This window comes from Parasteatoda tepidariorum, chromosome 10 (genome assembly GCF_043381705.1).
Source record: "Parasteatoda tepidariorum isolate YZ-2023 chromosome 10, CAS_Ptep_4.0, whole genome shotgun sequence".
Lineage (NCBI taxonomy): Eukaryota > Metazoa > Arthropoda > Arachnida > Araneae > Theridiidae > Parasteatoda > Parasteatoda tepidariorum.
In genome coordinates this window covers 60,671,531-60,688,376 of record NC_092213.1, presented here as the reverse complement: position 1 = coordinate 60,688,376, position 16,846 = coordinate 60,671,531, and the positions used below count along the sequence as shown (strand labels likewise).

The 16,846-nt window shown below is 30.6% G+C and overlaps 2 protein-coding genes across 2 annotated transcripts in view; one reads left to right on the top strand and one right to left on the bottom strand.

The window, feature by feature from the left end:
* LOC107457501 (serine-rich adhesin for platelets) overlaps positions 1 to 16,846 on the top strand; it is a 53,719-nt gene that overhangs the window by 8,101 nt on the left and 28,772 nt on the right. The gene's annotated exons all lie outside the window — the stretch shown is intronic.
* LOC122269115 (uncharacterized) lies at positions 9,776 to 13,331 on the bottom strand. Its single transcript, XM_043040752.2, has 2 exons — positions 12,363 to 13,331; positions 9,776 to 12,257 (listed from the first exon to the last, which is right to left on the bottom strand). The coding sequence occupies exons 1-2, from the start codon at positions 12,411 to 12,413 to the stop codon at positions 10,092 to 10,094; spliced, it is 2,217 nt and encodes a 738-aa protein (XP_042896686.1). The 5' UTR covers positions 12,414 to 13,331; the 3' UTR covers positions 9,776 to 10,091.

The window sequence follows — 16,846 nt, the reverse complement described above, 5'->3', positions numbered from 1 at the left end:
AAAAGAACACCTTGGCGATCACGAGTCGCCAACAAATTTATGTGAATTATTATAACCATGCAACCGAAACATTTAGCCGTTGGAAAATTAGAATAAAAAGTTATAAATAGATTTTTGTTTTCGATTAGAGGCGACAGTGAATTTATATGTCTGCATAATAATGAAATAAAAAGAAAGTATCCGTTACATTGATCTGGAAGAGAAGAAATAAATATTTTATGTTCGCTTAAAAAGATTAAGTTTTTGATTGATTTTTAAATGTAATTCTATTAATAAAAAATCAGCTTAAGTAATGAAAGATATTTTAAAAGATAGAAAATAAATATGCGTATGCCAATTCTGGCATCACAGTACCCCTGAAAGAGTGGCCAGCAAATCTGCCCTTCAGATGCTTGTATGAAGAAAGGTTATTCTCCAAGTTGGCATTAGAAAGAAGAAAAACATTCTCTTGAAACATCGTATGCTCACTCATTCAGAAATTTTGCCTCGATAGGTGGTTTAACAGTTGACCTAAGGGAATTAGGTTTAATGTACATTTTTGACTTTAGCCCCTTCCTTCTCGCTCTCGTGAAAATGACGGGGTGAGGTTTCGCCCTCTATTTCTCGCTCCCGTGATATTGACGGGCTGGAGTATTCAGTAGTAACGCGCCAATAAGAATAAAACTAATTCATTTCTTTTGCTCGGAAAACATTTTATTTCTTCTTTTACACACCAGATGGCAGTACCAGGATATTTTTAAGGTATTGTAGATAGTTAGTTTATTTTAAACTAGATATCAGCACTAATCAAATACGTAATACAAATACAAAAGCCAAAAAAATAGACACTTTTATGACCGTTTTCTCGAAAATTAACCGATCGTTAAGGGGTTAGTAAAGTTAACTATCGAATACAATATTCTTTTAAACATTTTATTCACGTTAGATGAATGAATTTTGACTTTCCTGTGTCACCAAATTAAGGTTCATTAAATTACACATAACTATAACTGCAAGCTACTTACACAGACGTTACATGAATATAATAAAAAATTTATAAGCTTCATGCTGTTATTAGTTGCTTAAACTTATTAGGTTAATTAAAGCAAAAAATGACGTGAGCAAAGTTCAGAAACGGGCATACTATAGATCCAATTCTCTAACCAAGAACTTTTCTCAGTGTCTAAACAACCTGATTCTGATATATTGTTGTCTACATAGCACAAAGTATACCCTACTCTCCCGTTGAGTAATTAAGTTAAGTTAATTTTAAAGGGTAACTCAATTTCACGGGATTTTATGCATTATAGTACTGTTCACAAAGAAGAAAATCAAATACATTAGGTCTGATATTGCATAGTGCATCAGGATCATATTGTTTAGATAACTGAGTTAGGTTTTCGTTTCGGTATTTCGCTCACGTTTTTTTTCTTCCTTCTTTTCTTTTTTTCTTTTGCTTTGATCAACTATACAGCATACCAAATATAGTTATCAAAAATATTTCCCCTTTAATATTTAAGATCAATGGTACTTAAAATTCAACAAATATGGCTTGAAACATAACATGCAAGTAAAGCGTTGAGAATTACTAAACAGCGTTGCCAAAAACAAATCATAACAATCAATAATTTAAACGCTTAATTTTTAACAATCGAGCGAGACTACACAAACATAAAACAGATGGAGTGTAAAAGTAATTTCAACCTTTATTCTCGAAATACATTTCACGGAATATGAAACAAAAAGAATATTTTATATCGATTTAAAGTAGAGTATACCGTTTCAGTTATGCCAAAGAACAATAAAGTTATAAAAATAGATCAATAGAGAGAGTTACGAGGCATTCGCGCACCAGTCAAAAACATATACAATAATGAGTTTGGATCTATAAATATCTGATTTACACAATGAGTGAAGAATATCTCTTGAAGTGAAAGGCTTGCCATATCCATTATCGAATTCGAGAAGTAAGATTTAGTAAAAGATATTATTTATTCGATCGTTGATTTTATACCGAATAAAATCAATAAAAGTGTATATGTAGGTGTGGAATTATGTGATAAAATAAGTGTCTTTAAGAAGGATTTAACCAATCATAGCATTTGGTAAGTTAAAAAGTTTTTTGAGTTTATTAGTTTTAAATTGTCTTAGAGTATTCTAGAATTTAATTGCTATGATTAATTTTTATTTTATATTATAACCTGCCCAATTCTGAGTTTACGACTATCAGTGTTAAACATCGTAGCCTTGTAATTTTGAACTCAACCTAGAAGACAAGGAAATTCCCGGATCAAGCATTGGGATAAACTAGTCCATGGGGAGGATTTTTGATGGAACTAAGTAGCATTTACGATACATGGAGAGGAAAACCACGAAAAATTCTCATGGTTAGCCCGATGAGAAGGGAATTCTAACCCATAATGTGTCTCACTACAGGTATTCACTACAGATCAGCACTGTGGTCGGTGCCAGCCGGTTGAAAAAATTCGCACCGACCAGTCACCGTTGGGATTCGAGCCTCGTTCAACTAATTGGAAGGCGAATGCCTTATCCCCTGATACGGTATTGTAAATTATTGCTATTAAAAATTTCTATTTAAATTGTTTAATGTTTATTACTGGTTTTTCGAAAAAAAAAATTAACCTTCTTCCAAGTGAGCTGTAAAACTGGCAATATTTCCTCACTTCTATTATGAACACAAAAATACAACCTTTCTAATAAATTATTCTAATTATAATTACATAGTTCGTAACTCGACAATTCTCTATGTTTTCTAAAACAAATTTCTTTAAATGTTAACTTTACTTTTTGCATATTTCGTCTACTCTCAAGAATTTTTTAAGCGAATCGAAGAACTATTTGCGATTTCGTTTAAGTGTTCTACTTTATCATTTAAAATTAAATTTTTTAATATGATGTAAAAAATTTTATAAATCGCAATTGAAAGTCGACTGTTATTAAATAAAATAATAACAAACAATCATTTAAAATTGTTTTTGTCATCGAAATTATCTTTGAATAAACGAATTTTACAATTGTGGGAACAAATTTCTCGATTCTCTTAAAAAGTTCCTAAAATATGGCGAAATACGCAAAAAGTAAAATTTCTAAACTTTCGGCAGCTATCTTGACCAAACTACTTGGACCTTATTTTTCGGATAGCAGCTACCGGAGCCGCGATGGCTCAGGGGATAGAGCGTTCGCCTTCCAACGAGGCGAACCGGGTTCAAATCCCATTTGATACGAAATCTGCATCCGGTTTGCACTGACCACAGTGCTGACGTGAAATATCCTCAGTGGTAGACGGATCATGGGTTAGAGTCCCCTTGCTGTTAGGCTAACTGCGAGAGGCTCTCGTGGTCTTCCTCTCCATGTAACGCAAATGCGGGTTAGCTCCATCAAAAAAGTCCTCCAAGAAGGCAAATATCTCCCAATACTCGCTCTAGGAGTTCCCTTGTCATCTGTGTTGGGTTCAAAATGACAAGGTTACGGACTTGAACATTAGTAGTCGTAAACCCAAAATTGGGCCGACTGTTCAACAACGCTTATAAAATAACTAATCATAAGGATAATATTTAAATTTTGTGACTAAAAAATAAAAAAAACCGTGATAATACAATAAGAAATTTTTGAATCGTTACATCGACTATTCTTGATTTTGATGTAATAAATTGATTATCGTCGACATACAAAAATTATTGCACAGAAAATGGGGATTGATATGCGAAGCGAACATTGGTGGAGCTTCCTAGTATTTATATGCAACTTTAAATATTTTAGAATATATCCTAATTTCATTTCATGCAAAAAGTTATTTCGTTGATATAATATTTTTAATAAAAAAAAAATTTAAAAATTCCTAAATTTGTAGCTGCGTAATTATCTCATATTTCCGGAGTTGTATTAAATGAGTCTATAAAGCAGTTGAAATATTTTAAACATATGAAGCATTAATTTTGAAAATAATAATATCTCCGAGAAAATAAAGATAGATTTGAAATTTTCAGATAATTTTCGCTCTTGTAATGTATAGCAAAGGATTATTGATAATATCCTATTTTATTAACATCGTAAATTATCTAACTAATAAAATGTCAAAAAGATTAAAACATCATTTTTTTTAAAAAAAGAAATTTAGTTTAGAAATCAAAAAGTCCAATTTAAACTTGGCAAATATTCAGTTCATTGAATAAATACGAAAATATAGCAAAATAATCTAATACTTTCAATGCCATGTCAAATGAGCAAAAAAGAGCATCAAAATCTAACTAAAGAAAAGGAAAAATGAAGTCATAAAAATCGAATAGCAACAATATTTATATCATAGGCTCAAAGCTTTGCATGTCAATTTACTCGAATCGCATTGTATTGAATGCTACATCAGTAGCTTCATATTTTTATCGATAATATGTATTTTGTATAGCAAAAGAAGCAAACAATTGGTAAATTTCCATCAGAACTACCCTTAAACACAGAGCTGGTTATATTTAGTGCGCTACCATATAACTCCCCACCACCATTTCCGAATAAAATATAAAAGCAGTCAGTCGAACAAAAAAAAATTCAGCCACTACTACTTTATTTTTATCCCATTTCTAAGCACTCGCTTTTTTCCCCATATCCTTATTATTATCTCTTTTTCCAATCGGTTTTCGATAATCGGTCAAAACAGAAAATGTCCTTTTTTTGTTACATTGGCATTGCTTCTTGCTTCAACTCTCTCAAATAAAGAGTGCATTAAAAAAAGAGAGAAGTTGAGGCTAAGCGTAAACGAACGTCCGTCATCACAATTCAGTTAATGATAGAGCAAGCCGGTAATGCGGAAATTTTCTTAGGAATGAAAACAAACTTTCCGAAGTGGCGTGTTTGCTTCACCGCATGTGAAGTAACAGGACTCGCCTCAAACTGAGAGAAAAATCTATAAAAGTTATTTAAAAACTATCATTTCATTGAAATGCTTAGAGAGTCTTCTTAAAGTATTTGTTTGAACTTTTTCTTTCGTTTTTTTTCACGATGACATACGTGTTTAAAACTTTTTTGAAAGAGAGTTTTATAAAAATTTCACTTTTCCAATAACGGCATATTGATTTTAAAAATGCCATAACAATTGTTGTTAAACTTAAAGAGCGTAAATCGCTGTGGTCTATATCAAATTTAAATAAACATGTACAGAACTGCAATAATCGCTACAAACTACAGTAAACTTTAAACACAACTACTACAATCATTGCATATTGAAATAATAAATAGTGCCGTTAACAATTGCCTTTAAACTTAAAGAGCGTGAATCGCTCTGGTATATATCAAATTTAAATAAACACATACACTATCACTACAATAATCGCTACAAACTACAGTAAACCTTAAACACAACTACTACAATCATTGCATATTGAAGTAATAAATAGTGCCCTTAACAATTGCCGTTAAACTTAAAGAGCGTGAATCGCTGTGGTCTATATCAAATTTAAATAAACACATACACAACTACAATAATCGCTACAAATCACAGTAAATCTTAAACATAACTACTACAATCATTGCAGATTAAAGTAATAAATAGTGCTCCAGCAGCTCAGACGATAAAGGTGTCATTCACTACGCTGGGGCAGAGCTAGGAGTCGTGAGTTCAATCCTGGCAGCCAACTAAATAACTCTCGTGTACCAGAAATGTGAGTTTTAAATCTGTCGTGGCTGAAAGTCGTCTCGTTAGTCGTGGTGGGGAAATTTGAGACAGAGGAGTATCAGCCCAGTTGTCGTCCTCGTCATTTGACCGGGGTCAAAACTAGATTCAAAATTCGATTTGTCTCAACAGATTGTGCTGCTAATTGGAAAAAGTATTAAACTACTGTTTTTTGCTGAAACCATTCTTTTTAATAATCTGCATGGTCAACTATTAAATTTGTTTACAAACTAAATCACATTGTTGTTGCAAATTCTTGTTACTTTTATAGCTTTTTCAGTCATCTTCGGATCTGTTTACAAACGTTATACGTTATATGAAAACTTTTAAGTTAAAGGTACACTTCCTCATTTCCTACAAAGAGTGCAACAGACCACATGTGTCTATCTCCCTATGTTTTTCTTTAATTAGTTTTTAAAACTGACTGTCAGCTTTTGTGACAATCGGTAAGTATTGATTATCTGACACCAATAAAACGATCTAATACAATCGTTTATCAACTTGTGTTCTTAAATAATTAAGGACAGTTTGACAAATTCGAGATGCAAAAACACGTGCAAACTTAAATACAGTGAGAAATGAGATAAATGAGACAAATCAACTTATATCTGGAGAAGTACAATTTGATTTCAACAATCACTGTACAACTGTACCGACAGTAAATTAACAAAGACAACCTGATGACATCAACTATATTCTCATAGATGTTAAAAAATTAATTTTAGTTTAGTTTCATTTCGCATTTAAATGAGACAAATCAACTTATTTCTGTAGAAGTACAATTTGATTTCAACAATCATTGTACAACTGCACCGACAGTAAATTAACAGAGACAACCTGATGAAATCAACTATATTCTCATAATTGTTAAAAAATTAATTTTAGTTTAGCTTCATTTCACANTCCCTTATAGTGAGCCAAAGACACAAATGAAAAATTTTACAACACATCGCAGGAAAGTACAGTATGACATACAATGCATCATGTGCAGGCAGTACATAGGATTAAAACGAGTAATATTACGGAGTAAGTTGGGTCGCTAAACCAAAACGATCATTAACATTGTGACAGGATATAAAGGACACAAAGTATAAACTGTTGATGTATTCAAGAACAGTAAAACATAAAGTGAACCATTAAAAAAAACGTGTACCTGAAGTGAACATAAGAAAACATTAAAAGGTCACAGGTAAACGGAGGTCCTAAGTTAATATAGGTCAAAGAACCAATACAGTCGATGACAAATTGACAACAGGTAAGACAGAAGAACAAGGCGTAATGAGCCAAGAAAATCTCAAATGTAAAACAAAAGGAGGTGAAGATTATATAAACTTAATATGTAACAACAAAAGTTAATATAAATTTCATACGTAAGCAAGATTCGTAGAATTCTTGAAATATTTAAAACTAGTAGGAAATAAAATGCATTTTATTAAGTTTGTATCTACCACTATGTTTAATAAATATATTTAAATAAAGTTATTTAGTCGTCGGGCCTTGTGTGAAGGATATTTAATATTAAAATTTAAAAAAAAAAAAATCTATAACGTCTTTATTTGAGTGTTAACCCCTTGGGGACGGGTGATTCATAAAAGCATTCGTATCAAATCAGGATGTAAATAAATAAAAAACGGTGACTTAAATGTAAGAGTTGCTAATTTGACAGACTTACTTTGCTTTTACTTTAATTATTGTTAGTTTAATCACATATATAATCAATGTTCGTTCGTTCGTTGTTGTAGAACTGGGCATCTGAGGCCTAAATGGCCCTTTTCCCATTCATCTTGAAATATCCCATGACGGGAACATACATAGGAAAGATGTGAAGTAGGCTCGGAATAGAACCTGAAATGAGGTAAAAATGAAGAAAGGAATCATGTGAGGTGTAGCAGGCATGATGGTGGGTATATAATCAATGTGAATTCAAAGTATAACTAAATAGTTTTATTTTGAACAAAGTAATGGTGAATTAAATAAATTAAACAATTATAACTCCGCCCACAAATAAACTGCTAAAAACTACTTTGATTTCCAGTTTTATCTTTTTACCATGATTGATACGGTTTAATGCTGGCACATATTTGTGACAGTCGGCGCGAAAGGGTTAACACAACTTTTTAAATTATGTAAGAACCATACGAACTCAGGTAAAAATGGAGACAACAAAAAATTAAAATAACAATTTACAAAACTTTTACAGTAACAATCGATTATGCAATAGAAATTTAATTATATATTCCAGGACGTCAAGACACAACACATGAGTGATTAAATTCTAAAAATATTTTAAAATGTATTACAATTTGCTTTTTAAAAGTAATGAATATTTAAGCGTTAAATTCGGAATTGCAACGTTTGTTGTATTTTCCTACGTTAAATCTTACCAGCCAATTTAACTTTTATATTTGAGTTGGCAGCCTTTTTGCTTGTTTTGAAGATTTTTTGCAGCTATTTATTTTGCAAAAGTGGTGTAGTGGGGTCGACGAACAGACAAATCTAGTTAAGTTCTAGGATTTCGGGAAGAAATTTATTTCACTTTAGTTTTTCTCTGGATGTTTAATGCTTTCTATTTTAAAGAGGTTTATGTGAGTTTTCAACAAATAAACTTTTATATCATTTGAAACACGAGTTGTTTTGATAAAAGGTAAGATCATATGAAAAATATAAAAGTTTAAATTTGTTTTAATTTAATCTTAGTTGTGATTTGAATTAAGGCAACTCTTTGTAAGAAATAAGACAACTGTAATAAAAAAAACAATGATTGGATAGTTGCGCATAAACAAAACAATTATTACCTACAAAATTTGCTTATTAAGATAAGATAATTTTACATTAAATTTATATTGATAAGATGATTATTGTACGATGCGCATGCAGGTAATCAACTTTCTCAATTTTTGAAGAAAAATATAGATGAAAAACTAAACATAAAAATATAAAGAAGTGGTAGACGAGTAAGTCATTTTTTTTACTTTTGTTGTTTCGTGTTTTTAATCACAATTTATTTAATCGCAAATTATATAATATTTTTAAATCGCAAAAAAAGCGAAGTTTTCTAAATCCTATTTTTTCGTGGCTGACGTACAAAAGTGAGCACCTTGAATGACCTTTGATCTAATAATCGGATTTTCACTAAGTGAGATTCAATTTTAATGGCTTGAATGGCTTAATGGCTTCAAATTAAGAAATAGGGCACACAAACTGTACCCTCTCTTAATTAGCATATTTTTTTTCGAGGGATTCGGATTTTTTTACCCTCAAACGGGATAAAGCGGAGAAGCCGTAATACTGAAAATATCGCCTCTATAACTTGAAGCCGTCGAAATTTTGAACCTGTTAGTGTTAATTTTACTTTTTACTTATTTACGATGTTTTTGGAACTTTCAAAGCGAATTGAAAAATGTTAGCACACAATTATGAATTTCGTTTATCCGATTAAGCAAAAAAAAAAATTTAAAAATTCTTTAATATTTTTCAATAATTTATTTAATGAGAGCTGAAATTTTTTTTAATTTCAAGATATGCAGATTTTTACATCGAAGCATATTCGAAATGACAAAATACAAAATTTGAACAAAATCGGTAGAATACTTCTTGACAATTAATTTAATATATGACTTTAAATATATATTTATGACATATTTAAAGCCATATTTAAAAATATATAGTATGACAATATATATTATGACATATTTAAAGTCATATTTAGATATATATATGATGACAATATATATTATGGCAACATATGTAATGACATATTTAAAGTCATAATATATATTATGACTTTAAATATGATTTTAAATATATGACAATTTTCAAACTTTGATTTGATTATCAAATAAAATTTCAATATATACTAGACAATTTTCAAACTTTGATTTGATTATCAAATAAAATTTCACCATATACTAGACAAATTTCAAACAAAAGAAGCAAATCTCAAAACGCTTTTCGTAAAAATTCTATTATGGTTAGTTCTTTACTTTCAAATTAGCGATAAATTAAATCATAAAAATAACTTTATGCGTCAAAAAAGTATATGTAAACTAAATTTATTGGCAACCACTGTAATTTATTTAAAGTTTTGAAATCGAATTAAATTTGCGTGTAAGGGGCCGTTCAAAAAGTACGTACACAAAAATGGAGAAATTTTAATCCCCTCCCCCCCCTTCGTACATTACCGTACATAAGGTCTTACCTCCCCCCCCTTAGAGTACGTACATTTTATTTGTCTACCCCCTTTTTTCATAAAAATTAAAATAATTATGTTTTAAATAAAATTAAATATTTATTTAAAATAACTTATTCATGTAAATTATTTAAACAATAACACCCAACTTTATCTTTGAATCAATAAATAAAACAATCTTATCGGATCAACATAATACTTTCCCACAATCAAACTTCAATTTTTCAATCAATTTTTTTATTAATCTACAGTATTTTCCCAAGGACATTCCAAATGCTTTTCGAGAGACACCAATTCAGCGTTACTCTCGTCTGCGACTGATGAAAAATTAAGATTTTCTTCATCAACGAGATCATCTTCGATCCACTCTGCATGATCTTCGCTTTCCTGGTTTCGGAGGATAACCAAAAGTTCTTTCTCTCGACGAGCTGCTACACGAACTGGTCTTACTTTGTTGATTTGCAAAGGAGATTTGCATATTTTTTTGTGATCTTTCAAACAAGTTAAAGATGCAAAATATATACCACAAGTAGGACAGATTTTGCGTTTAATATCACCTTCTACCGATGGGCATGCTGCATCGTATGGTATTTCTGTGATGGAGTTCAACCCTATTTTTTGTTTAACAGCAGCTTTTACAATTGGCTCCAGCGTTTGAGATAAAAATAATGATGGAAAAGTTCCTCGTGGTTGATTAATATCAAGACCATCATCAGTTTGTGCTATGGGCACAGGCGCTGATAAAAATCTGTTAGGCACAAGCTTAAGAATTGAACTCCGAAATTTAGAACAACAGGATTCATCGTTACACTTAACGATTTGCAGTAGATATTGGCTGTTTCTCACGTGCTTAGCTTGCCAAGTCAGATCTTTTTCTCGAATTTGTGAAGAACACAGTTCCGAGTTTTCCGGGTGAATGTATTGACTCATAACTGGAAACTTGTCAATTTCTACATCAGACCATATTTCCGCTAATACCTTTCCTGCTTCTGCAAAATTTTTTTCTTCGAGAACTTTATCAATCGTTTCACCTCTATTGTTTAGATGACTACCAAAATGATCGTGCGGAAGAATCACGCCACTTAGCTCTCTACTCAACGGTGCCATGCGTCTTTCGACTCGATTGTACGCGCTTCTTCCAGGAGCATTACAGGCTATAAATAATGCGTCGAGGTTTTTCGTTATGAAATGATGGATAGCTATTTGGATGACTTTAATGTACCGTGGGTTTTCATCGGGGCCTCCGTCTACAGTGAAAATCCCCACAGGTTTGACTGAATCATCATTTTGTTTCAAAAATCCAGTAAAAGCAGGCAGTTCGAAAATATGTTCAATATCTGCTGCATGCGAATAGGCAGTCGACGATGAATGCTTAGCAGATCTTATAGTTATATAAGTCGGTCCCGAGTATGTCACTGCACTTTTTTTTTGTATTTGATTATTTTCAATGTTGATGAGAGCGTACACGGAAGGAATGAGCTTGTGAGATGGAGCTACTACCCAGTCGTGGTCCGGTAATTTAACACGATATTCTACATGCATCAGTAATGGTGATTGCTTGTTTGCAGCAGTTATCCCAATCGGCACTCGAGATTTATCATCCTGACTTATGAAAAAAACCTCATTTGGACCCAAAATTGATGCCAACAGTTCTAAATTTTGTATAGTTGCAGCTGCAAACTTGGAATCCACATGGGTTTTGTGAGTTTCATTTTGTGCTTTCATCAGTTTCACTGGAACTGTTTGAATATGTCGTTTTCCTTCTCTTGAATTGAATTGTCGTGGTAATAATCGTAAATAAACGCCAGATCTACTTATATTATAACCATATTGAGTTTTCAAAACATTAGTTAATTCGTCTAATGTTTTAATAGAACGAATCGTTTCTGTTCTGCGCTTTGGATCAGCTGCACTTCCATAAGTCGCAATTTCAATAATAGTTTTGAAGAGATCAGGCTGATTTTCCTCAACGGTAGGTCTTCCTTTCTTTTCTCTTATCAAAGGCGATGCAGACTTGTCACTTTCGGAAATTTGAGCAATTTTTCTTTTAAAGTTAGATCTGTTTTTTTGTGCACGTTCTCGTTCTTTCTTTAATTTTTCTAATTTACTTATCTTTTCTTCCAGTAAGTCCCTCTTTTCTTTCAACTCTTTTGCTTCTCCTTCTTTCAGCAAATTCGCGTTTTGCTTCTTTTTCAGTGTTTGCACTTCACTTTCCAAAATTATGATTTCTTGAGATAATTTATCTTGTGCAGGTGTTTTAAATTTTGGTTTGCCTGTCTTTTTATTATGCTCATCCTGGCAAAGGTTGTTGGTTTCGTTTGAAGATGATGCCTCACTTGTTTTGGCTTCGTTACTATTCACATTCGAACAATCTGAAGATTTTGTTGCATTTTGATTTTGTGTATTCTGAAAAAAAATATTATGTTTATTTACCGTAAGCTGAAGAATTTTATTAAATGAACAAAAAATTAAAACAAAATCACGTAAAGTCAAGTATTTGTATTATTATACCATTATCCAGAATGAATCAAGTGTGCTTCTCTTCTTTTCGCTAGAAGACATAAATCACGTATTTTTTGATCGACCTTTTTTTCAAAATTGTCACTGGTTTTCACATCATTCCAAAAATCACTTGCAATCTGTTGTGATTTTCCAGGTTTCAATTCAGGAAATGCAAGCTTGTATTGTGCAAATAACTCTTGGAATTTCTTGTTTTTATCCATTGTAAAATTTATAAACTAAAATGATAAAAATAATGAAAAAATTTGTAAAATAAAATTATATGCATTTATAATATGACTAAAAAGCTGTTATATAAATTTATAATTACCTGCTACACAGAAAGAAAAATAAATTATGTTTTGTCTAAAAAGATTTCATCAAAAATTACTATTTGCAGCTGATAGACGCAAAAGGTTTTTATTCTTTTAACAGAAATATTAATAAATCCCTATTGATTTTGGAGATAAAATCTAAAAAAAATTCATTTAGCGACTCTTTATCCCTGTACTACTAGGTGACATACGACAAAATACATACATATTTCGTTCACATACAAATATAGGGGTACATACAATATAACATATTTCTAAATTCATCATTATACATCTTCATTTTATCTGCACTTAAAACCATACATAAACTAAAAATAACGTAGTGTCTATTCAAAAGTCTGTATAATCTATTAAAAGCCACTATATTTAATGTGACTCATAAAACATACTATAAAAAAATAATCATTTATAACGCATTAAAACATCGAAGTCAAACACTGCTAACAAGTATTGACATAACTTGTAAAGAGTAAAAAAATTTAAACAGTAAAAGCTAGGCATGGCTACCACGTGTTAAAAAATAACTGGAAAAAATAAAAGATTTTGATAAAGAAACTAGGAAATTTAAAGAATGCAGTTAATATATTAAAATATACGTTGAAAGCAAAGATATAATTTAAAATACAGTGTTTTAATAATCACTGTATCATAAATACAGTGTTTTAAAATATAAAGCTTACCTATAAAAGAAATCCAAACAGCTGGACAAAGGATTCCAACTTCCTTTCTAAAAAAAATTCTTCGAAAACTGCACACAGGAGGTGTCCGATGTCGAGCAGTCGGTGTATGGGATGGAGAGGGAGGGGAGAAAAGAATGATGGTGCCCGCGAAATGGAAGGTGGAGAAGTATGAGATTTCGATTTACTCATTTTAACAAGTGGTCGCCGTGTAAAAAAAAAAATACAAGAACAAACATATGTATAATAGGAAAAAGTCAAATTTAAATTTGGTGTATGCTTATAATGTACGTACTTGGTATAATACCTCCCCCCCTCCCCATCGTACAAAACCGTACAAAATAGCAAATACCCCCCCTTCGGGATGTACGTACTTTTTGAACGGCCCCACACAGAATGTTCAATGAGAAAATTGAGGTTTGTCAGCTGCAACCACCAGAGAATAGATATTTACATTTTAAATTTACAAATGTGTGTGTAAATATTTTCGTCCAAAATAAGTGGTTTCAAAAAGTTAAATCGGAGAATTTTTTCGAGAAAATTTCCGATATGCACATGCTAAATTATATTCTCAAAATACCAAAAAAAAAAAAAAAATGAAATAAAAAAACATTCAAATGAAATAAAAAAGCATATTTATAAAAAAGCATTATGAAATAAATAGATTACTTTTGTATTTGAATAAATATTTTCTTGGATGCAAAACTTGAGAAATAATTTCTTTTGTACCGTTGGTATGATAAATTGCACAGAAACGAAGAATTTAGGTTTTTATTAACGAGAAAAGTATTTTAAACCCATATAGATTTTTCTACGAAAATTGTCCGCAAAAAAATGACAACTAATATAGTTTAGTTCGCTGGCCGGATGCGGCCCCCGGGTCGCCAGTTGGAAACCACTGATCTAGACAGAGAAAAATATTGTTTAGCCTATTGTTTAAAACGAATTCAGGTGTAAGGACTTGAGGAGGGGTTGAAGATAACTGGAATATTTCAATACAGTTATGCAGTGCATTCGGCTTGGTTACCATTAAAATTTGTATGTTCTACGCGATAGTTTTGAGAGGGGACCAATCAATTCGCCTAAGGAGGCTAGCACTATTATATTTGTAAAAATATCTGTTTATTCTCTTCTAATTCTTGAAATTTCCACAGAATTTTTTTTATTTATTTCCACAATTTTTCTCGATCGAATACTTTCTGTGGTGACTCAATTTTAAATTTAAAGAAGTTAATGATGCCTTTGTAACTAAAATATATCAAAATGAAAATGATGTATGGCAAAGCCGTCAAATGCTTTGATTTTCGCAAAAGATTTTTACTTATGATAAAAAATTTTATAATTTAATATTTTATTCTTTTTTCGATAAATTTGATTTAAAATGATTTTTAACCGTTAGCATGACACCTGAATAATTAAAATATATAATAAGCTCTGGTAATTATTTAATGCTATTAAGTTCTGGAGAAATGGAGATCATAATGGAGAAATTAAGATAATTTTTATTTACTTTAAAATGCTTTTAACCTATTCTGTCATTATTATTATGAAAAGTATTAAAAAAAAGCGTCTAAGTTGAAACTTATAAGTAAATCAGTTCTAATGGATATAATAAAAAAAAATTTGATAATCACTTTTTTTAAAACAGAAATATGGTATTCATCTTCCTCGCAACGATTTATAGATGTTTCAACATAAAATTAACTGTAGGGTAATATTTGAAAATTGAAAGAGGTTGTTAAATAGACGTTTATTTTACCGTTTATCAGAAATTTACTTTTCCCCAATTTTTTTTTATTTAATGTTTCAATATTTAGCATTTAATTCAACCGATAACAAAAAGTATATTGTTTCTTTTATTATATTATAACCCAAATTTCTGTTTGATTGTTTAGGCATTTTGTTTATTTAGGAATTTTTTTTAGTTTTTTTGACTAATCAATACCATTTTAAAATTTTTTTAAATATTATTAGGCCGAATAATATTGAGACCGAACTCACTACCCCCTTATTTTAACATTACAGGATTGGCCGAATCAAATAAGTTAATTTTTAATAACGTACAATAAGTAACTATTTAACATATTTTTCAATCTTTTAAATCAGAGAAAGGATACATATATATAACAAAGCCCCTCTTTTTATCCTTTTACCTCAATTTGAGCTTCTGTTTTCATATTTTGTAATCTGGCAATCTTGTTAGGAAAATATTTTAAATCATTTTTGAAAAATTCCGGTACGTGTAAGTTCTTTGAATTCGATACTCGCTTTATAAATTTCGTTTTCTGCTTTTTTCTGTTTTTTCTTTACATTTTATTTTCTGTTTTTACGTGATATTTTTACTTAACGTGTTTGATTCTATTTGTTTCGAAATTTTTTTTTGAGTGCTCCTTTTTTTTAATAGAAAATTGCATAATTATTTTTAGCTTTGTGTATGGGGATAGTTAAAAATTTTTTTTGCAGTTGCATAATTGATCAATCAATGTTAGAAAAATTTGTTTTTTGTTACTGTTATTTAAATTTTTTTTATTATTAAAAATTAGTTTTTAAAGTAATAATAAACAGCCCATTTCCATTTTGTTCCAGTGGGGCGTGGGCCCCACGTTGGGAAACACTGATCTAAATTTTATGCCTTTTAACATTAAATTATTTGTTCTAAGTTTTCGATAATATTTGAATTAACAGTAATAATATGTTTATGATATTCATCAGCAAATTCAAAATATTTCTCTTCACAATATCTTTATTTTTTTTGCGGATATAATCGCGTGCGGAATAAAAGCTGATTACGAGATTATACCTTTACCTTAATTTGTTTTTCAGCATTTTTAATTTTCATCTTCTTTTTTAAATTTTAATTATTTTTAAATATATTTTATTTTAGTAATTTTTTCATCTTCTCTTTAAAATTTTTTTATAGATTTTTTCCATACTTGCTCTATATTTTTAACTTATTTTGTGAGTTCTATGTACATATGTGCAGTAAATAAAGCGTATTATTTTTTTTAATTTTTTTTCATTAACTCTCTTTTCTGTTATCCTTTTTGTCTTTATTGTGTTATATATATGTAATAACAGGGCTACATTCCTGTTATCAGTGTTGTATTTAGCTTGAAATAATTGCAGTCTTAAGCCATCAGACGTTCTAAACAGGTTTATTTAAATGTAGGCTGGTATTGCTAACAGCTCACGTCCCCACTCCTGCAAAGGAGGGGAAGTGGACAAGACTCCGGACAATTCCGGCACAGCTTATCAGGATCAAATCATGATGAAAAGGACACGCAAAACTATGCGTTCTTACGTTTTATACCAACACAGATTTGAGGTAAAAAGGCACACTGTCGTACATTCCTTGTATCCTTACGCATTAAGGAAAATCATTTCTGCTTCCTTATATGGAAGTGAAAAAGGGAACGATTCTAAAAATAACTCTTCCTTTGAAATATAAATCTATTTATATTTCAATGGTATGTTTTCAGCCTTG

Excerpts from the sequence above, each read along its gene's own strand:
- LOC122269115 (XM_043040752.2), bottom strand. The coding sequence starts at position 12,413 with ATGTCTTCTAGCGAAAAGAAGAGAAGCACACTTGATTCATTCTGGATA. Across the intron at positions 12,258-12,362 it reads TTGATTCATTCTGGATAATG|AATACACAAAATCAAAATGC; the intron begins GTATAATAATAC and ends ATTTTTTTTCAG.